Source organism: Babylonia areolata, chromosome 23 (genome assembly GCF_041734735.1).
Source record: "Babylonia areolata isolate BAREFJ2019XMU chromosome 23, ASM4173473v1, whole genome shotgun sequence".
NCBI lineage: Eukaryota > Metazoa > Mollusca > Gastropoda > Neogastropoda > Buccinidae > Babylonia > Babylonia areolata.
In genome coordinates, this window is record NC_134898.1 from 37,864,813 (window position 1) to 37,887,112 (window position 22,300).

At 43.9% G+C, this 22,300-nt stretch overlaps 2 protein-coding genes across 2 annotated transcripts in view; one reads left to right on the plus strand and one right to left on the minus strand.

The window, feature by feature from the left end:
• The first annotated feature begins 1,776 nt into the window (after window positions 1-1,776).
• Window positions 1,777-11,137, plus strand: LOC143297985 (low affinity immunoglobulin epsilon Fc receptor-like). The gene is made up of 5 exons (XM_076610620.1): window positions 1,777-1,893; window positions 3,699-3,790; window positions 5,516-5,606; window positions 6,062-6,290; window positions 10,766-11,137. The coding sequence occupies exons 1-5, from the start codon at window positions 1,851-1,853 to the stop codon at window positions 10,800-10,802; spliced, it is 492 nt and encodes a 163-aa protein (XP_076466735.1). The 5' UTR covers window positions 1,777-1,850; the 3' UTR covers window positions 10,803-11,137.
• Window positions 11,138-16,906: 5,769 nt separating this feature from the next.
• Window positions 16,907-22,300, minus strand: part of LOC143297669 (synaptotagmin-1-like) — a 39,150-nt gene continuing 33,756 nt past the window's right edge. The window contains exon 8 of the mRNA XM_076610089.1: window positions 16,907-16,920. Within this exon, the coding sequence (XP_076466204.1) occupies window positions 16,907-16,920 (14 nt within the window). The remainder of the gene's footprint in view (window positions 16,921-22,300) is intronic.

The following is a 22,300-nucleotide window of genomic DNA, read 5'->3' on the forward strand; positions in this document are numbered from 1 at the left end:
TCCACTCTACTCCACTCCACTCAGCTCTACTAACAATTGCATCTACTCCACACCACTCTACTCCACACTACTCCACTCTACTCCCCTCCACTCCCTTCCACTCTATTGACAACAGCAGCTACTCCACTCCAATCCAATCCACTTGACTCCACTCAACTTTACTGACAATGTTAGTTAATCCACCACTCAACTCCACTCCATTCTGCTCTTCTCCACTGTACTCCACTCCCCTCTACTGACAATGGTAGCTACTCTACTCCACTCCACTCCACCCCACTCCACTCCACTCTACTCCTCTCCACTCCACTCCACTCCACTCCACACTACTCCACTCTACTCCTCTCCACTCCCTTCCACTCTACTGACAACGGTAGCTATTCCACTCCAATCAACTTCCACTCTGCTCCACTCAACTCCACTTTACTGACAATGGTAGCCAATCCACCACTCCATTCCTCTCCACTCCATACTTTACTACACTCTACTCTACTCACTCCCCTCTACTGACAATGGTAGCTACTCCACTCCACTCCAATCAACTCTACTATACTCCACTCTGCTCCACTCCACTCTACTCAACTCTACTGACAATGGTAGCTACTCCGCTCCACTCCACTCAACTCTACTATACTCCACTCTGCTCCACTCCACTCTACTCAACTCTACTGGCAATGGTAGCTACTCCACTCCACTCAACTCTACTATACTCCACTCTGCTCCACTCCACTCTACTCAACTCTACTGACAATGGTAGCTACTCCACTCCACTCCACTCTACTCAACTCTACTGACAATGGTAGCTACTCCACTCCACTCCACTCTACTATACTCCACTCTGCTCCACTCCACTCTGCTCCACTCAACTCTACTGACAATGGTAGCTACTCCACTCCACTCTACTATACTCCACTCTGCTCCACTCCACTCTACTCAACTCTACTGGCAATGGTAGCTACTCCACTCCACTCAACTCTACTATACTCCACTCTGCTCCACTCCACTCTACTCAACTCTACTGACAACGGTAGCTACTCCACTCCACTCAACTCTACTATACTCCACTCTGCTCCACTCCACTCTACTCAACTCTACTGACAACGGTAGCTACTCCACTCCAATCCACTCTACTGACAATGATAGCTAATCCACCACTCAACTCAACTCAACTCCATTCTACTCGACTCTACTCGACTCCCCTCTACTGACAATAGTAGCTACTCTACTCCACTCCACTCCACCCCACTCCCTTCCACTCTAATGACAACGGTAGCTACTCCACTCCACTCCAATCCACTCTGCTCCACTCAACTCCACTTTACTGACAATGGTAGCCAGTCCATCACTCCACTCCTCCCCACTCCATTCTACTCGACTTTACTCCACTCCACTCTACTGACAATAGTAGCTACTCAACTCCATTCTACACCACTCCCTTTCACTTTACTGACAATAGTAGCTAATCCACCACTCCACTCCACTCCACTCTACTTCACTCCACTGCACTCTCCACTCCACTGACAATGGTCGCTGCCTGTAGTCTGCTAGAACTGGCTTGTGTCGGAGGAGTTCGGGACGGCGACGGATCCCCGGGGTTAAGGTGGGTTGGTAAGGGAGAGAGGCGAGGGGAAGGGTGTGTGTGTGTGTGTGTATGTGTGGCGGGGGTAGGGGGATAGTGATGGTAATGCCAGTTAAACGGCGCGAACAAACAAACAGACAAACAAACAAACAAAAAGTAGTGCTTCTCAGGTCCAGCCAAAAAATCGTGACTGAGGCAGACTGATAAGAGAAGCAAGCTTGAGAAACCTGCTATCAGTTGGCCAGTTCCTGTCAGTGAGACTGGTTCAGCCACCATGCTGCTCCTGGCTGTGATTCTTTTCTCGGTCTTTTCGCCAGGTACACTTCCTCTGGCTTTCTTTTCTCTCTTTTTTCCGTTACACGACCAACATCGACTTGCCGATGACTCTGTCGTGGTTCATGCATGCTGGGTATTTTCGTGTCTCCATAACCCACCGAACACTGACATGGGTTACAGGATCTTTAACGTGCGTATTTGATCTTCTGCGTGCGTAAACACACGAAGGGGTTTCAGGCACAAGCAGGTCTGCACATATGTTGACCTGGGAGATCGGAAAAATCTCCACCCTTTACCCACCAGGCCCCGTTACCGTGATTCGAACCCGGGACCGTCAGATTGAAAGTCCAACGCTTAAACCACTCGGCTATAGCGCTCGTCACACTTAGTCTGTGTAACGGATGACTGTTGTCTTAGTCGTCATCGTCGTCGTCGTCGTCGTAGTAGTAGTAGCAGTAATAGTAGTAGGAGGAGCAGTAGTAGTAGTAGTAACAGTAGTAGTAGTTACTAAGTGTTTGATATCTCTGTGTTGATGAGGCCTGTGTATGTGGATTATTATGTCTATTTTGAATATGATGTCTCTCTACGATGATGATGTCTGTCTATGATGATGGTGATGTTGATGATGACGATGATGTCTCTCCATGGCGATGTTTCCCTATGAAGATGATGATGATGATGTCGATAATGACGATGATGTCTCTCTGTGACGATGTTTCTCTATGATGGCGATCATGTTTCTCTGTGATGATGACAATGTCGCTGTATGATGATCATAAGGTTTCTCTTTTATGATGAGAATGTCTCTCTATGATGCGGTGGCCGAATGGTTAGAGCACTGGAATCTCGCCCGAGGATCCTGAGTTCAATTCCTGTCGCACCTGGTGGGTAAAGGGTGGAGATTTTTTCCGATCCCCCAGGTCAACATATTTTTATGTGCAGACCTGCTAGTGCCTGAACCCCTTCGTGTGTATACGCACGCAGGGGACCATATGCGCACGTTAAAGGCCCTGTTATTAAATGTCAGCGTTCGGTGGATTATGGAAACAAAAACATACCCAGCATGCACACCCCCGAAAATGGAGTATGGCTGCCTGCATGGTGGGGTAAATACACGTAAAAAGTTATACACGCACAGATGTATGTGCTAATATATATATATATATATATATGTGTGTGTGTGTGTGTGTGTGTGTGTGTGTGCGTGACTGAAACCTGAATGAATGATACAGGAAGCGAATGATGAGCGCTCAATGGCAGCTGTCAATTGGTTCTACAAAGGAAGGCAGCCTGTTGTGCAGATGACTACGCGTTTGTAAAAATCACAAAGGCTTGGTTTCCAGGATAGGCGCTATACAAGATCTATATTATAATAATAATCATCATCATCATCATCTTTATGATTAGGATGATGTTTCTCTATGATGATGATGATGACGTCGCTATGATAATGTCGTCTCTCTATGATGACGATGATGTCTATCTCTGTTCATAATGACAAAATGATGTCGTTCTGTGATGATGACATTCTATGTTGATGATATTGTCTCTCTATGATCTCTCTCTCTCTCTCTCTCTGTTTATGATGATGTATTTCTATGATAACTTGATGATGATGATGTTGGTGATGACGATGACGTCTCTATGACGATGATGTCTCTTTGATGATGACGTCTCTTTGATGATGACAACGCCTCTCTAATGATAATGATGACGTCTCTTTATGATGATGATGTCTTTCTCTGATGTTGATGACGTTGATGATGACGATAGTGTCACCCTATGAAGATGATGACGTTGATGATGATGATGTTTCTTTCTGTTGACGATTCTGTCTCTCTGTCAGCGTCAGGCATTGAGTGCCCGGATGACTGGGTGTCCTTCGAGAATTCCTGTTACGTCTACGTCAATGACGTGGCCACGTGGACTGGCGCACAGGTCTGATGACGAAAAAGTTCAAATGACGTCAGGGACTATGTAAAATGCCCAGGGTCATATCGCATATAAGTTTGAGTCTGTGTGACATTGCACGATGTGTTAATAGGTACCGATTGTGTGTGTGTGTGTGTGTGTGTGTGTGTGAAGGACAAGGACAAGGATAAGGACAATTTGCCCTTGTGTGTGCGAGAGAGCGTGAGTGAAACACACACACACACACACACACACACACATACACACAGCGTGCATACATCCGCGCGTGCGTGTGTGAGTGCCTGCGTGAGTGAATGAGTGTGTGTGGTGTGTGCGTGCGTGCTAGTGTGTATATGTGTAAGAGAGAGAGAGTGTGTGTGTGTGGGTGTGGGTGTGTGAGTTCGTTCCCTCAAAAGAGGAAACTGTAAATTAGAATGGAATAGAATATGTCTTTATTACCAAGTGTACCGGGGTCACAAGGAATATTGGGGGAGATAGTACATAACAAGATACGAACATAAATCGAAAATCATACACAAACGCAGATACAGTAGAAATTAGGATACATACAAATGCATATCAATATAAAAACTTGTGCATACTCACACATGCACGCACTGCACACACACACACACACACACACACACACACACACACACACACACACACATTTCAACAAAAGCTGCATATTACATGTGGATGGGGCTGATGACTAGATCTTTCGGTAGATGGTTGTTGGTTGCACAATTCTATTTATCACGCTGTCGAGAGACAGGGCATTGACTGCTTTGGGGGAAAAAGCTATTGGCGAAGCGATTGGTTTTCGTCCTTATACTTCTGTACCGTCGACCAGAGGGGAACATCTCGAAAATTCCAAAAGCTGGATGTGATTCGTCCTGATTTTGCTTTTTTGAGTAGCCACTTAAAATATATGTCTTCAAGAGAAGGATCAGCCCCGGTAATCTTGGTAGCAGTTTTTTACGATTCTGTTAAGGGCTGCAACTTCCGCCTTGGAAATATTTCCGTACCAACAGTAATAGCGAAGGTTAACACACTTTCAATGACTGCTTGGAAGAAATCAACCATGATTTTTTTTTTAATTCCGAACTTCTTGAGGCGCCGAGGAAAGTACAGGCGCTGTTGTGCTTTCTTAACAATTTTTTCAGTATTTTTCTCCCATTACAAATCGTTGGAAATGATCAGTCCGAGAAATTTAAAGTCGCTGATGATCTATACTTGCTTGTCTTCAATGACAAGTGGTAAGGGGTCAGATCTGGTCTTTCTGAAATCTAGAATTAATTATAGTAATTATAGTATACCTCTCGTGAAATAGGTCCATCGCACAAAGGTAAAGTCCTATTCTAGCGTCCTCCTATCTAACTGGCAGTTTTTGTGCATGTATGAAACGATATTGCCATTAGTACGCTATATGTTGTGACCCATTTTCAGTGGATTTCCACTCTCATGTTGTACGTTATTTTGCTCTCTTTTTTTTATGCGGATTGTCACTTAACTAACGTGCCACCATCTTACTTTTTTCCGTTTTTGGTCCCCACAAACAATGAAAATGTAACCAATAAGTACGATAATTCAGGATGCTAAAATGGAACATTCCTGTCATAAAATATTGCAGACCGGTCGTATCGTACCGTAGTGTGTCGTGTTGTGTTGTATCACAATGCATCGTATTTCATTCATTGCCTTGCTTTGTCATGGGCAGCCGTTTATTTGATCTGTGTCGCTTTGTTTCAGACAATCTGTGCTCTGCTCCATTCTCGCCTGGTGGAGATTGAGTCAGCAGAGGAAAACAACTTCATCGTCAGTCAAATGAAACTGCGGAATGGTGTGTGTGTGTGTGTGTGTGTGTGTGTGTGTGTGTGTGTGTGTGTGTGTGTGTGTGTGTGTGTGTGTGTGTGTGTGTGTGTCTGTGTGTGTGTGTGTGTGTGTGTGTGCGTGCGTGCGCATGTGTGTGTTTGTTTATGCGTGCGTGTGTGTGTGTGTGCGTGTGTGCGTGTGTGTCTGAGAGAGTATATAAGTAAATGTGTATATGTGCCCGTTCGCACGCATTAGTACCTGCGCGCGCTCGCGCGTGTGTGTGTGTGTATGTGTGTGTGTGTGTATACATCCGTGCTCGTGTGTGTGTGTGCGTGTGTGTGTGTGTGTGTGTGTGTGTGTGTGTGTGTGTGTGTGTGTAATATATGTGAACACCCGCACGTGTGTAAGTTATTTTTGTTTTTGTTTTGTTTATGTTTTCTTTTCTTTTTTTTCTTTTCTTTTTTTTTAATTTCCCCCGACAAGTTCCCAAGACATGGCTGGGGTTCAACGACTTTGTGCGAGAAGGAAGGTACGTGTGGACCAGTACTGGAGAGCCCATGGAATACTCCAACTGGAAACCCGGGGAACCGAATAACGACAACTGGGCAGCTGGCGACCAGGACTGCGGGGCCCTCTACGTGGACGGCACCTGGGATGACGAGAACTGCGAGAACGTCCACAGTCACATGTTCACCTTCTTCTGTGAGACCAGGTTGGTTGGGTCCAGCTCTTGGTGGTCTCCAAGTGTCGGTGTAGTTGTTGTTGTTGTTGTTCGTGTGAGGCATCTTATGCTTGTGGTGTGTTCTGCGAAGGGCTGTGTTGTTCTTGATGATGATGATGATGATGATATGGATACTTATGATATAGTACCTGTACAAGGTCAGGTGACGAAGCTCTAAGCGCTTTGCAACTTGACTTACTTTGACTTATTCCTCTTGATTCCTTGGGGAACATAGGGCCGCAACAACACTCCTCCAACGCACCCGGCTCTGGCTGGTCTTCTTCAGTTCAGCCCACGTCATTCCGGCCGCCCTTGTCTCTGCCTCAATGCTTCTCCGCCAGGTCTGCTTCGGACGGCCAACTTTCCTTTTCCCCTGTGGGTTCCAATCAAGAGCCTGTCTTGTGATGTTTGTTGCAGGCTTGCGTAGTGTATGGCCTATCCATCCCCATTTCCGTTTCTTGATTTCCGTCTCCAGTGGGGCCTGTTTTGTCATGTTCCAAAGTTCTTCATTGGAGACAACCTCTGGCCATCTGATGTTCAGGATGTTTCTTAGACATCTGTTGGTGAATGTCTGAAGCTTGTGGGTGCTGGTCTTTGTCACTCTCCACGTCTCTGAGCCATAGAGTAGAACCGACTTCACGTTGGTGTTAAAAATCCGGATCTTGTTGCGGATTGAGAGGGCTGTCGATCTCCAGATTGGTCGAAGGGTGTTGAAGGCGTGTCTTGCTTTGTTGATACGGCTCTTGATGTCTTCGTCCGTCCCCCCGTCTTTGCTGACAACACTGCCTAAGTAGACAAACTTGTCAACCTCCTTGATGTTCTCTTGGTGTAGTTGCACTGGATCTTGCTTCTTGTTGTTGACCCTCATGACCTCTGTTTTCCCAATGTTGATTTGGAGTCCAGTCTTCTCAGCTTCTTCTGCCACACGACATAGTTTCTCCTGTGCATCTTGCTGCCTGTGGGAGAGAAGACTTATGTCATCTGCGAAGTCTAGGTCCTCCAGCTGTTTAGTGAAAGTCCACTGGATGCCTGTCCTCCGATCTGCTGTAGACTGCCTCATGACCCAGTCAACCACCATCAGGAAAATGGTCGGTGAGAGCAAACAACCCTGACGGACGCCGGTTTGCACACTGAAAGGTTCCGTCAGTTTCCCGTCGTGGATCACTTGACAGGTGGCGTCTTCGTACATTTGCTGGATGATGCTTACAAACTTTGGTGGAAATCCATAGTGGTACATCAGTCTCCAGATGACATCTCGGTCGACACTGTCAAAAGCTTTTTGAAAGTCGACAAAGACTGTGTACAGGGGGGTCTGCCACTCCAGGGACTGCTCGATGATGATGCGCATGGTTGCGATGTGATCCGTGCACGAGCGATCTTGTCGGAAGCCTGCTTGTTCGTCCCGAAGTGTCTTGTCCAAAGCGTTCTTCAGTCTCTCAAGAATGATTCTGCTCAGTACCTTGCCCGGAATAGACAACAGCATGATTCCCCGCCAGCTGTTGCAGGATGAAAGGTCGCCTTTCTTTGGCAGCTTTACAAGATGTCCTCTTTTCCAGTCTTTTGGCACTCGCTCCTGTTCCCAGATCTTGCAAAGGAGAGGGTGCAGCATCTCAGTTGAAGTCTGGATGTCGGCCTTCAGAGCTTCAGGTGGAATTCCATCTGGGCCGGCTGCCTTTCCTGACTTGAGGGACTTGATGGCCTTGACGATCTCGGTCTTGCTGGGAGGGTTGGTGTTGATGTCGAGGAGCTTGGTAGGTGGCGGGATGTCTGGTGGGGCGGGTGGTGCTGGTCGGTTGAGCGTTTCTTTGAAATGCTCCGCCCATCTTGTTCTCTGCTGTTCTTCGCCAAGGATGGTGTTTCCGTCTTTGTCCTTGACGGGCCGGCTTGGGTTGCTGTTTTTCCCAGAGAGTGTCCTGGTGATCTCATACAGGCGCTTCATGTTCCGCTGACCTGCTGCACTCTCAGCTTCTGCTGTCAGTTCCTCGATGTAGGTTCTTTTATCTTTTCTCGCACTTCGCTTTACTTGTCGGTTCATCTCCCAGTACTGCGCTTGTAGCTCATGTCTCTCGGCTTGATCTTGTGTGCAGTTGATCTGGTCTTTCAAATGCTTCCTCTCAGTGATGAGTGTCCAGGTGTCTGTTGATAGCCACTCTTTGTGCTTCCTCGTTTTCTTGCCCAGGACTGTTTTGCAAGTTGTTGTCCAGGTCTCTCGAAGGCTGTGCCAGTGTTCTTCTATTAAGTCCTCTGGGAGTTGGGAAAGCACACTGAACTTGTTCCTCAATTCAATCTTGAACTCTTCTGCTTTGAGTTTCTCCTTCAAGCTGTGCACGTTGTACTTGTGCGATGGTCTTGCGGCCTGGTCGTTGTAGGCCTTCAGCTTGGTTTTGAGTGCTGCCACAACCAGGTGGTGATCCGATGCTGCGTCTGCGCCGCGCTTTACCCTGACGTCGTGCAGGCTTCGTCTCCACTTACGACCGATGGTGATGTGGTCGATCTGGTTCTCGGTCTTGCCGTCAGGGGAAACCCACGTGGTCTTATGGATGGTCTTGTGGGGAAACAAGGTGCCTCCAATGACCAGGTCATTGAAGGTGCAGAACTCCATGAAAAGTTCTCCATTCTCATTCTGTACTCCAGTGCCGTGTGTGCCCATGATGAGCTCTCTGTTTGTGTTGTCGGCGCCTACCTTGGCATTCAGGTCTCCCATGAGGATCTTCATATCTCTTTTGGGTGTCTTGTCTATGACTGCTTGGACTTGTTGGTAAAAATCATCCTTCTCTTCGATGACTGCCACTTTGGTAGGGGCGTAGCACTGAATGATGGTAACTTTCCTGCCCTTTGAATTGAAGCGTGCCGTGAGGATCCTTGGTGACATAGGCTCCCAGGACAGCAGTGCTCGTGTTGCTTCGGGTGTCATCAGCAACGCTACTCCGTGGGTGTGGGGTTGGCCTTCTTCCTGTCCAGAGTGGATGATGGTGTCTCCACTCACTAGTTGCGTTCTTCCTGATCCTGTCCATCTTGTCTCACATAGGCCTAGAATCTTCAAGTTGTACCTTTGCATCTCACGACAGACTTGAGCTGTTTTGCCTGTCTCGTATAGGGTTCTGATGTTCCAGGTCCCTATCCTGGTTTTGGCCTTGGTCGTCAGAAGAGTTGTCGGCGCACTGGCTTCCCAAGGGCTTTCACCAGCTCGCGTCATGGGCTCTACCAGAGAGTACCCCTCCTGGACCAAGCAGTTCTCAGAGTTTGTTGTTGCAGTTTCTGTAACAGTCTTCTTTTTACAGAACCGGGTTGTTAGCCTAATTCAAACCCCCAACCTGGAGGACCAGTGGGTACTATTCGTCTGGTCTCTACCCTTTGACCTGTCTGACTTGGGTGGCCCTACCAGGAGACGAATCTCCCGCCAGCATAGCTCTCAGGGTTATTGAGACACGCAAGCCCCCCAACCACGGCAAGGTTGCACCCACTGGGAGGAAGCGCTTTGCAAACATGGGGTCATTTGCACAACAGACTGCCTACCCGAATATAGGCCGACTGACGGCTGCCATTGGGAGCTCATCATTCGTTTCCTATATCACTCAATCTGATTTCTGGCACGGACGCGTACACACTCAGACAGACGTGTAACATTTTACGTGTATGACCATTTTGTCTATTCACCTCGCCATATAGGCAGCCACGCACCGTTTTCGGGGGTGTCCATGCTGGCCATGTTCTTGATTCCATAACCCACCGAAAGCATGGATTACTTGATTTATTTATCATGCGTATTTGATCTTCTGCGTGCGTATACACAGGAAGGGGGTTTTAGCACAAGCAGGTCTGCTATAAGTGTTGACCTGGGAGATAGGAACCATTTCCACCCTTTACACACCTGGCGCCGTTACCGAACCCGGGACCCTCAGTCCAACGCTATAACAACTCGGCTATTGCGCTATTCTTGTTTTTGTTGTTGTTGTGTGCCTGTGTGCGTGTGTGTGTCTGTGTGTGTGTTGTGTGAGGGGGTCTGTGTGTGTGTGTGTGTGTGTGTGTGAGGAGGTTTGGTATGTATATATGTATATTTGAATGCATGTTTAAATGTTTGTATGCAGTGTGTGTGTGTGTGTGTGTGCGCGCGCGCGCGCGTGTGTGCGTGTGTGTGTATGCTTGCGTATGCGTGTGTGTATGTGTGTGTGTGCGCGCGCGCGCGCGCGTGGTGCGTGCGTGCGTGCATGCTTGCGTATGTGTGTATGTATGCTTGTGTATGTGTGTGTGTGTGTGTGAGCTTCACCAGGATCAAGGAAGATGAAACATGAAATTTCCAATGCACGATGGAAAAAGATGAAGCAAGTTTTCGTTTGTATTAAAGGACCATACCATTTATGTAAAACCCTGTTAATAAATCACTTTATAAGTACATGTTTATGTTGGTAGGGATAAAGTGAATTTTGCTTCAGCCTGGTATGTTGTTGGTTTTGACATGACCACAGGAACATTGAGGGAGAGGGAGAGTCCATCATAGGATGACCGCTGTCCACCTTCGTCTCCTGGACCCCGGGCAACACACACACACACACACACACACACACACACACACACACACACACTTCCAGTGCCTCTGGTGTTACCAACGGTAATCTGCCCCTGAATGGAAAAATAATAAATCAATAAATCAGAAAACAATCCCCAAAACCCGAATGAAAAAAGAAGAAGAAGAAGAAGAAGGTGTTGTTGTTGTTGTTGTTTTTGGATTTTTTTGGGTTTTTTTCGGATGTTGGCACATGTTAGTGTTTTAGAGGGCTCAGGGAAGGGTGGATGGGGTAGAGAGGCGTGGAGAGGGTGGGAAGACAGGTGGCGTGGGGGAGAGAGAGAGGGGTGGGGGTGGGTGGGGGTGGGAGGTGGTGGGAGGGGGGGGAGAGGGCGCGGTGCAGCAGCAAGACAAGGGGTTGCATTGGCCACAGGTGTGGGAGGATGTGCTGGTCGTTGGTGTGTGAAGGCGGTTGTGTTAAAGGGGAATAAAAACGAAAAGATCGAAAGGGTGATGTTCCGCGTTGTTATTGTCCCATTTCCTCTGTGTATGTGTGCTTGTATTTGTCTTTTCTTTTTGCTTGATTGTAGACTGGATGTGCATATATATATATATATATATATATATATATATATATATATATATATATACATACACATATGTGTGTGTGTGTGTGTGTGTGTGTGTGTGACGAATGGTATAAACGGTTGTTTTGAAAGCGAGTGATGCCAGTTTTCAACTTCACCCTCTCCCCCTTTAATTTTCCATTCAATTTCCAGTCCAGCGCTTACTTTTGTCGTAGTATGATCTGGGTCCTAGTCTTTTTTTCTTCCTTCTTTTTTTTCTTTTTTTTAAGACGACATGATCGTCCGAGGTCCCAAATGCACTTGGTCGACTACAAGACAAAACGGAGACCTGCATACGCCATTTTTGTATTAAGTATGTTGCTATCAGGTGAACACATATACACACATACACACACACACAGGCGCGCGCGCGCGCAAACATATCCACATATGTTCACACACAAACACACACATACACACACACACGCGCGCAACAGCACGCATGCATGCACACACACTATATCTCTCTGTGTGTGCGTGCGTGTGTGTGTGTGTCTGTCTGTCTGTGTGTGTGTCTGTGTGTCTGTGAGTGCTCGCACAACTTCAAAAGAAAGGTGCACAATAGACATTAAAACGGTGACTTCTTTATTTTGCACTCTTTAATCAGTCTCAGATTCCATTTAGTATATACAATAAAAATCAAAAGAGCTTACGAAGATAGACAGACAGAAACACACACACACACACACACACACACAACACACACACACACACCACAGAAAGAGGAAAACAAATACATATACAGTACAGATTAATATCTACTATGAATATTCATTTTCTACACACCAACCCCCAGAAAGATGTAGATTAATACACGTATGCAAAGATGCACATACACAGTGTGTCACACACTTGTAGAATAGACATATTCCATTAGTCTGCAGACAAAGATGTGCATTAATACACAGATGGGAAAAAAAAGACGACAATATACACACAAAGGGAGTGTTTGAACACAGATATAAAAACATACAGAGCGCTGCACGTCATTTCCGATGAGGTTAGTACCAAATCGCAGTATTTTCCGATGCGGTTACCAGTTAACAGTGTGATTAACAAGATTTCCTCTTCGCTTCACTATGGGTGTGGGGTGTGGGTGTGGGGGGTAGATTGTCGATACAGGAACACACACACACACACACACACACACACACACACACACACACACCAGACTGTGGAAGAAGACCTTTGCCACCAGACCTGCCAACAAACAACACAACCAATATGACCCCTCCCACCCCCCGCCACCCCTCTCCCCCCCACCACACACACCCTCCCACCGCCCCCCGACCCTCAACCAACCCCAGTGTAGAAGTATTTGAACAAAAGAGAAGTCGAGAGAGAGAAAAAAAATCACAGACACAAGCAAAAATTAAGTGCGGGTGGACAATACTTCTGACATTTTGAGAAAAAAATTAAATAAGTGAGCTGGCAAAGACACGCCAGGGCAAAGTGGCTGGCTGCTCATGTACAACTGGTGAACTTTCAGGAGCGTGGTCGAATCCTGGTGGGAGATAAATCTGAAGTTCTCTGGCCGCATAAGTTGGCTTACTTCCCTTGGACTTGTGATTGCGCATTTCGTAAAGTGACAAAAAAATCCGGCCAGCCTCCTTGGTGCTCAGAAGATCTCATCTTCTTGCGCATCTGCGGTCACTTTCAGTCAAAACCAAAAAAGAAAATAAATCAACCATGATGCACACACACACACACACACACACACACTCACACACACACACACGCACGCACGCACACACACACACACACACACACACACACACACGCAAGGAGAAAAAGAAAGAATCCACTCTAAAACGAATAAAAACAATCACAACACATTATTAGTGTGCATCAATGGTCACCTTCACTTAAAAGCAAACAGATTTAATTAAAACAAACATAACACAAGGAAAATAAAACAGAAAAAAACTCATACATTATCCCCCTATCTCCCCAAACAAATACACGTTAAAAGCAGAGAGAAAAAAAACAGCAAAAAACACACGCCAGTGAGAAAAAAATCAATCTGAACAAATTCAAACACATAAGAACTGAACACATATATCAAGGACTGGTGAAAAGGCCGTTTAGGTGTATATAATATGGTATACAAACGCATTACAAATTCATAATCGTTCATTATTTTATTCAGATCATTTAAACTGACAGTCAACTACAAGACAAACTATCAAAAAAACAATTATTGTTGTAAATATCACAACCCTTAATTGTTCTTTCGATGCACAACGTTTATCTCATTTTGAGTACTTGACAAACCAGGATCATACGCTTGAAAGCTTCTTCCATTTTCCATACAACCCCACATGTCACCAACGCAATATATCTCTGCAGTGATTAGATCTTTATCTTATTCAAAAGCTCCTTAAGCTCAACAAGTTAAAAGAAAAAAAAGACAGGCAGGAAATACACATATGGTGGGCAGTGTGTAAGCTGTGAGTTGTATTTATTATATTATAATGTATTGAATCAAATATTACACTGCATTGCATTATACTAATAACTTTGGTCACGGACCAACGACAAAGTGAGAGCTGTATGATCAGTGGTTTCTCCACTCCAGTGGGAAATCATTTACACTTTAGTCTTTTGTGAAGGACTGTGACTCTCAAACTAGGAGGCAAGATTGCACGGGCTTTTAGTGCTACAGCCTTGGGGGGGCTAGCTGGTCTTTGGGAACCATCCCAACGCCGAATGTCCTAAAACTCTCTTGGCGGAGAGAGTAGGGGCAAGACACTCCTCAACCATATTCAAATTCTAGCCCAGATGGTCGGGACAGCAGTTGTCTCCTCTGCTGTTCTGATGGTCATAGTCGGACACGACTGACTAACATATTTCTGTGTGAAATTCGGGAGAGAGCATGTCGCTACAGATCAGCGCCACCATTTTGTTTTCTTTTCCTGTCTGCAAATGTATCAAGGCAGATTTTTCTGCAAATGATGTCCAGGACAAACCTTTTGTAACCGTGCGCTGAGTGCATGGTACACTCGGAACCTCAGCTTCTATTGCCTCATCCGAATGACTAGCGTCCAGACCTTCACTCAAAAGTCTAGCGGAGGAGGAGAAAATACTGGCGAGTTTGGGACTCGTGTGTGTGTGTGGTGTGTGTGTGTGTGTGTGTGTGTGTGTGTGTGTGTGTGTGTGTGTGTGTGTGTGGTGTGTGTGTGTGTGTGTGTGTGTGTGTGTGTGTGTGTGTGTGTGTGTGTGTGTGTGTGTGTGTGTGTTGTGTGTGGTGTGTGTGTGCGTGTGCGTATGATTTTATGATTCCCACCAATATCTAGCAGAGAAGACGAGAGAGAGAGAGAGAGAGAGAGAGAGAGAGAGAGAGAGAGAGAGAGAGAGAGAGAGAGAGAGAAGACAGGCAGACAGACATAGTTCTATTTCACACATTAAGAAGTAGTGTCGTGCTCGTTCTGTTTTATACACTGAAAATTAGTATCGTGCTAATTCATTTTCATACATTCCAACACCTTCAGTTTTTTTGTTGTTTTTTTGTTCTGGAGCTGAGATGTGCACATGCACGTACTGCACTAGTTTACACGAACACATGGCCATACACACACACACACACACACACACACAGCATACACGCACGCAGGCACGCAGAAACATACACGCACGCACACACACACACACACACACACTTAACCTCCACCAACCCGTTCACACAAGAGTTCAGTGGGTGGTACGGTATTCAATTCGCTGTTTACAAGACGTAAAAGTGTTATCGTTATGCAAAAAAAAAAAAAAAAAAATAAAATCAATGCGAGTCGCACAAAAATTCACGTCTCATTTAGTACTGACGGCAATGGAAACGTACACACAGGTATCACACACACACACACACACACACACACACACACACACACACATTGATATCTATTTCGATCTCTCTCTCTCTCTAATTATATATATATATATATATATATATATGACTTGGGTGCACTTTATATTTTATAATAAAAGGCACAAAAGGTTCATAATTGTCGAGGATTATTAAAAAAGAAAAAAAAAAGAAAAAAAAAAGATCCAAATAGCACACACAAAAGGTCTGTACACGTGTCACATCAATAATGAAACATACATGACATCATTCACTTTATGTGTTAAAAACAAACAAACAAAAATATACAAACCATCTCCACCCCATTCATTTCCCTACCGAGAAGGATCAGGTGCTATATTGGTCTTCATTTCCTCTCTCTCTCTCTCTCTCTCTATATATATATATATATATATTTGTATTTCTTGTTTGTTTTATCACAACAGATATCTTTGTGTGAAATTCGGGCTGCTCTCCCCAGGGAGAGTGCGTCGCTACACTACAGCGCCACCCATTTTTGGGGTATTTTTTTCTGCGTGCAGGTTGTTGTTTTTTGTTTGTTTGTTTTTTTCCTATCGAAGTAGATTTTTGTACAGAATTTTGCCAGGAACAACCCTTTTGTTGCCGTGGATTCTTTTACGTGCACTAAGTGCATGCTGCACACGGGACCTCGGTTTATCGTCTCATCCGAATGACTAGCGTCCAGACCACCACTCAAAATCTAGTGGAGGGAGGAGAAAATATCGGCGGCTGAGCCGTGAATCGAACCAGCGCGCTCAGGTTCTCTCGCTTCCTAGGCGGACGTGTTATATATATATATATATATATATATATATATATATATATATATATATATATATATATATATATGACGCTGCTGTATCACGTGTCATGGTTGTACACTTGAAGCCTAAACGCGATCCAGCATACTGGGTCATGGGGGGTGTGGGGGGAGGAGTTAAGGGTTTGGAAGGGAGGGGGTGGGGTGGGGGTGGGGGAGCAGGGAATGAAATGATACGCGAGGACTAGTGTTTGTTTGCATTGACAATAAATACAAAACCGAAAAAAGAAAAAAAAAACAAAAAACACATTTTCCTTTCGACATTCAGTGTTTGACTCGCGACTTAAAACGCCACTGACCCTCCTTACACTGACTCTCCTTACACTGACCCTCCTTACACTGACCCTCCTTACACTGACCCTACTTACAGCCATTATAGTGTTAAGTGCATCAATACAAACACTCCCAAAAAGAAGACAAAAAAAAAAAAAAAAAAAAAAAATCATGGCGAAGAAAAAAAAAAAAAAAAACAAGAAAAGAAACAGTAACTCCATATGAAACAAAAACAGACAAATAAAAATCCAGGAGTCACGATTTAAAAAGAAAAAGAAAAGAAAAAAAAACCCAAAAAACAACAACAAAAACCAACCAAAACAACGATGACAAGTGAATGTTTTGTACTAACATGGGCATCCCGTAGCCGTCTCCTTTAGTTAGTCACCTACTTATGCATACATTCATGCATGCTTCGTCCACTGCATAAATCGCGTAGCCATGGACAAATCAGCCGATTCTCACAGACCAGCAACAACAACGAAACTAAAAGCAGACACACACGGCCGGACACTGACTGACCAATCACTGAATCAGACCTACAAGGCACAAAAACATTATGTCACTTTTCCCCACGGAGCATAATGTCGGGGTCTTTAAATAAAGACTCTTGACGGCAAGGTACTGGAATCAGTTCGGGAAACGGGGAATCAAACAAAAAGTCTTGAATCACGGTGTTGCCACAACGGTTAAGATGAATATAAATCGGATCCCTACACTCACAAAACAATTCAGTGGGATACACAATGGAGGAAAAAAGAAAAAGATGAAGAAAAAAAAAGACTCAGTGTGCTAGGTCTGTCGACAAACCGTAACAAAACTGTCTTCTGTCCAGTGAAGCACGGACATACAAAACATATCACTCCCATCAAAAAAAAAAAAAAAAAAGACTCAGATTTCTAGGTCTGACGACGATCCGTTGCAAAACAGTCTTCTATCCAGTGAAGCAATAACATATAAAACATATCACTTCAATCAAAGCAAAAAAAAACAACAACAACACACAAATGACGTATCTATGTCACCATCACATACATTAAAGGATGCTAAAATTATGCCTCCTCCAGGGAAAATCTTTTTTTTTTTTTAAAAACAGTATAAAGTTACCCACACACAAAATGTTAGTGTCGGTTCCTGACCGGAAGTCAAAAAAATCACACACAAAAAATGTCTTTTCCTGTTAGACCCGACGATCGTGGAACCAAAACTCCCGACACATCACCCACCACATTGATCATTGGCATTTGTAAACACACACAAAAAAGTAGCAATGAATGCAGACCAATGTTCGAATGAAATTAAAACGTAATCCACCCTTCGAAAAATGCAGACCACAGTTAAATCTGACAGGGGGAGTTTCAACAAAGCTCCTGACATCGTTCTCACCAAAGTAAATGCCCAATCAATATTCGAAATGGTGAACAGTAAAAGAAAATAAAATAAAAAATAAAACAAAAACAAACAAACAAACAAAAAACAACAACAAAAATCGGCAAGACACTATTCGTTCAGACATGTCTTGATTTAATAATAAGAAGAAGAAAGGCAAGGCCTTCAAGACTCACTTGTGATGCACACTTAAAGAAAAAAAAACATACTTTTTTTAAAAGTTTGTTGAAATGTGTTCTCTATTTATCTTTAAAATTATATACAGCTTCATACAGGTCTTGATTAAATAATAATAATAATAATATTGAATAATAATAATAACACTAATAAAATGGAACCGCAAAAAAACAGAAACCAGTCACGAACAGTCACTATGTCAGTCAGTCTGTCCTTCAGAGGCGAAAAAAAAACCCAACAAAAAACAAACAAAAAACCCCCACCAATCAAACCAACCACAAACCACGAGTGACTGTTTATTCAGACAGGCCTTACAAAAAAATAGCCGCAACTGCAATACCAGAAGCCGTCGTTGTGATGGATGACCGTCACGGACAGTCAGTCAGATGGTCAGTTGCTCAGTCAGTCAGTCAATTACTCAAACATTGTCACTCACTCACTCACTCACTCAGACAGTCAGTCAGTCAGTCACTCAAACATTCAGTCAGTCACTCAGACAGTCAGTCAGTCACTCAGTCAGTCACTCAAACATTCAGTCAGTCAGTCACTCACTCAAACAGTCAGTCAGTCACTCAAACATTTAGTCAGTCACTCACTCAGTCACTCAAACATTCAGTCAGTCACTCAGACAGTCAGTCAATCACTCAAACATTCAGTCAGTCAGTCACTCACTCAAACATTCAGTCAGTCAGTCACTCACTCACTCAAACATTCAGTCAGTCAGTCACTCACTCATTCACTCAAACAATAATGTTAGTCACTCAAACATTCAGTCACTCACTCACTCACTCAAAGATTGTCACTCACTCACTCAGTCACTCAAACATTCAGTCACTCACTCACTCAAAGATTGTCACTCACTCACTCAGTCACTCAAACATTCAGTCAGTCAGTCAGTCACTCAGTCAGTCAGTTAGTTACTCACTCACTCATGATCTGTTAGCCCAATACTCCTTTTATTGATTGTGAAATGTTTTTATATATGCTTGCGTTGGCAGGGATTTTGTACTATGTGAGGGAATATGTGCATGTGGTGGATGGGCATGGTGTAATTGTGTCCGAGCATTTGTGTTCAAGTGTGTGTGTGTGTGTGTGTGTGTGTGTGTGTGTGTGTGTGTGTGTGAAATAGAAATGCAATTGTGTATTTCTTAATCACAATATTCTTGTATAATTACATATATGCATTTTGTTGTTGCTGTTGCTTTTCTGCTTTTTTTCCTTCCTTTTTTGTCTGTCTGTCTGTTTCCCCCCCCCCCCCCCCTCCTTTTCTCCTTTTTTTCTTATTTTATTTTGGGTGGGGAAAAAAAAAAAAAAAAAAAACCAAAAAAAAACCAAAAAAAAAAAAAGACTTTTTTCACCTCAGAAATAAAATCTTTACTGGTCACCGACCTTTTTACCCTAGTCAGCCCCTTTAAACCCCACAGCCTGCCAGTCTTCAAACCCCTCTTGGGGGGGTGTTTCGGCCAAATTTATTTCCCCCGTCCCCCTGGGGGCCATTGAGTCGATATTTGACCCCCACCCCCAAAAGTAATGGTTTAGTTTGTAATCGTCCCGACCCCGGCCCCATATAGTATTTAGTAAAACAGTCGGCGCCTTCTCTCAGGGAAAATCGGGCGGCATCAGATCTTTAACATCAGGCCCCTTTTTTTTTAGATATCAACAGTCAGTTTTTCCCCAAATCATCAGCAGTCAATTTCGTCGAATTTTAGTATCTCGTTTTCCCCCGATCCCAGTCAGTCCCCAAATTCCAGCTTCATCAATAAAATAAAACAATCATCGTCATTTCCATTTCCCCATCAGCTATCTTTAATACTCATTTAATCAGTCCATAGTTTGTCAGTTTTTTTCGTCAGTCAGAACTCAGTCATCATTTTTTCATCATAAAATTTTCCAGCATCCCCTTTTTGTTTCAAAACTCCAGCACCCTCGGGTCAGTCAAACTCTCTCAATTCACACTCACTATCATCCCTTTCAACAACCCCCCTCTCCCCCACTCACTCTTCGCCTCAGTAACCAACCCTATCCCTCCATTTTTTTTTTAAACCCTTTTTCCCCCCCTTTTTTGGGGAAAAACCCCTTATCCCCCATATATAAACCCTTTGTAAACAAACCCCCCCTTTTTTCGATTCCCCCGAATTGGGGAGGTTGGCGGCCCTTTTTCCCGGGCCCTTTTTACCCGTTCCCGCCCGCAATTGGCCCCGTTTCGGCCCGCGTCCGACCCCCTTCCCGGGGCCTGGGGTCGGGCCCCCGGACATTAAGGGCGCCTTTCAGGGGTTTACTTTTTTTATTTTTTCTTCTTTTACCCCCCAAAAACACAGCTTTTGTAAAGGCTGAAATTTTTTTTAAAACATGTGATAAAAAAAACTCAAAAAAAAAATTCAAGGATGCTGGGTTTGATTGAAATTTTTTACTTTTTTTAAAAGATTTGGAGAAATTTTTCCCCCCCTTTGTTAGCGGCCCGGCCCAACGAAAGTCCCCCTTTTTTTAAATTTTTTTTCTGTACAATTTGGGAGGAAACCCCCTTTTTGTTAGGTTTTAGGGTAAATTTGGGAAAAAGTTTTTTTAAAAAAGGTTTTAAAGGAAACCCCTCGTTTCGGGGGGGGGTTATACTCCCGGGGACGAAAACGGTAGATTTCCCCCCCTGGTCAAAATTTTCCCCCCCCAAACGGGGAACTTAAAGTTTCAAAAGGGAAAAGGGGGGAATTTAAATTTTGCCTGGGGTTTCCTGAGGGGCGGGCTTCCCCGGGGCCCTTTTCCCCCCAAAAACCCAAAAAAACAAACTGACTCGGGCATTTGGAGGACGATGGAACCCTTTTAACCCCCTTTAAAAAAAATCCCTGGGAAAAAAAAGCTTGGAAAAAAATGTTTAAAAAACCCCCCCCTTTAAAATCAAATTTTACTTGCCCCCCCGCCGAAAAGGCGTTTTTTAGCTTTAGGCATTTCCAAATTCCCACAAGGGTTTTTGGGGCATAACCCCCCCCCAAAAAAAAAATAAATCCTTCTTTTAGTCCCCACCAGCGCAAAAAAATCCTCTTTTTTCTTCAAAATTTTTAAATTTGGAGGGCCCCGAAATTTGAAAAAACGTTTGGTTTTTTTGACTTTTTCAGGGAGGGATTGCAACGACCCCTTTTTAGTTTTGGACCAACGAAAAAACCTTAGTTTTAATTTTAGAAATTTTTAAAAGGGGATATGAATTTGCCCCACCAGCACTGTTTTTTGGAAGGATTAAACCCGATTTTTAAAATAATTTTTTGTGGGGGCTGCGGGGGGGAACGGAAAAATTTCCTCCCTTTTCCCGGTTTGCCCTTTCCCAAAACCAAAATTTACGGGGAATTTTTTCCCCGATTTTTAATACATGAAAAACCCCAAGGGGCCGAAACCCCTTTTGGGGCCGCATAAGAATAACCCAAAAAAAAAAATCCTGAAACCATTCCCTTGGGTTTTTTCGGACTAAATCCGTTAAAAAAAACCCGGGAAAAAAAAAAGGGATTTACATTTGGGGGGGAAAAAAAGGTCCCCAAAAAAAAACCCACAGACTTTGGGAAAGGGGTTGACCCTTTTAATTTTTTAAAATAAAATAAGCAAAGGGTTTTTTTTTTGTTTTTTCCCCCCCCCAAAAAAAAGAAAAAGAAAAAAAAAGAAAGAGCAAAAAGGTTTAAACTCAGACGGCCCCCCTTTTTCCCCCTTTTAAAAAGACCCCCCCCATGAGGGGTTTTTGCCAAAATTTAGTTCCTCCCCCAGTTGGGTTTTTTTTTTTAACAAAAACCCCTTGTATAAACCTTCCCCTTGCAAAATTTTTTGGGGAAGGGGTGCCTTAATCGCTCTTTTCGCTTTAGGGAAGGTTTAAAAAAACCTTTCTCCCCAAAAAAGACTTTAAAAAAAAAAGAAAAAAAAGGATTGGGAAAAGTAAAAATAAACGGATAGGGGAAAACTCCGACAAGGGTGCAAAAACTTTTCACCCTTCTTTTTCCCTTTTTTTTTTTTTTTAGGGGGTTTTTTTAAAATTTCCATGATTAGCCAACTTTCTTTAAAAGGGGGGGGTTCCCCAAAATCGTCCCGGACAGTGCAGCCCACTTTTCCTTTTTTTTTTTTTCCTGCTCAGGGTTTTTTTTCCCATTCCCAAAAGGGTTTTTCCCCCCTTTTTCCGGGGTCCGGGCAAGGGGGAAAAACAGGACCTGGGGTGCTTTATTTAAATAATAAATGAATAATATTGTTTTTTTTCCCCAAAAGGTCAGGGTTTTTTGGGCAATTCAGTTTTGTTTTTTTTTTGTTTTTTGTTTTTTTTTTTTTTTTTTTTTTTTTTGTTTTTAAACTAAATTTGGGGGTTTTTCAAAAGTTTATTTTTTAAATCTT

What these genes read in the sequence shown, in the direction of transcription:
- LOC143297985 (XM_076610620.1), top strand. Translation starts at nt 1,851, where the DNA reads ATGCTGCTCCTGGCTGTGATTCTTTTCTCGGTCTTTTCGCCAG. An exon ending in TCAAATGAAACTGCGGAATG is followed by an intron (nt 5,607 to 6,061) that starts GTGTGTGTGTGT and finishes TCCCCCGACAAG; the next exon opens with TTCCCAAGACATGGCTGGGG. An exon ending in ACCTTCTTCTGTGAGACCAG is followed by an intron (nt 6,291 to 10,765) that starts GTTGGTTGGGTC and finishes ACATGACCACAG; the next exon opens with GAACATTGAGGGAGAGGGAG.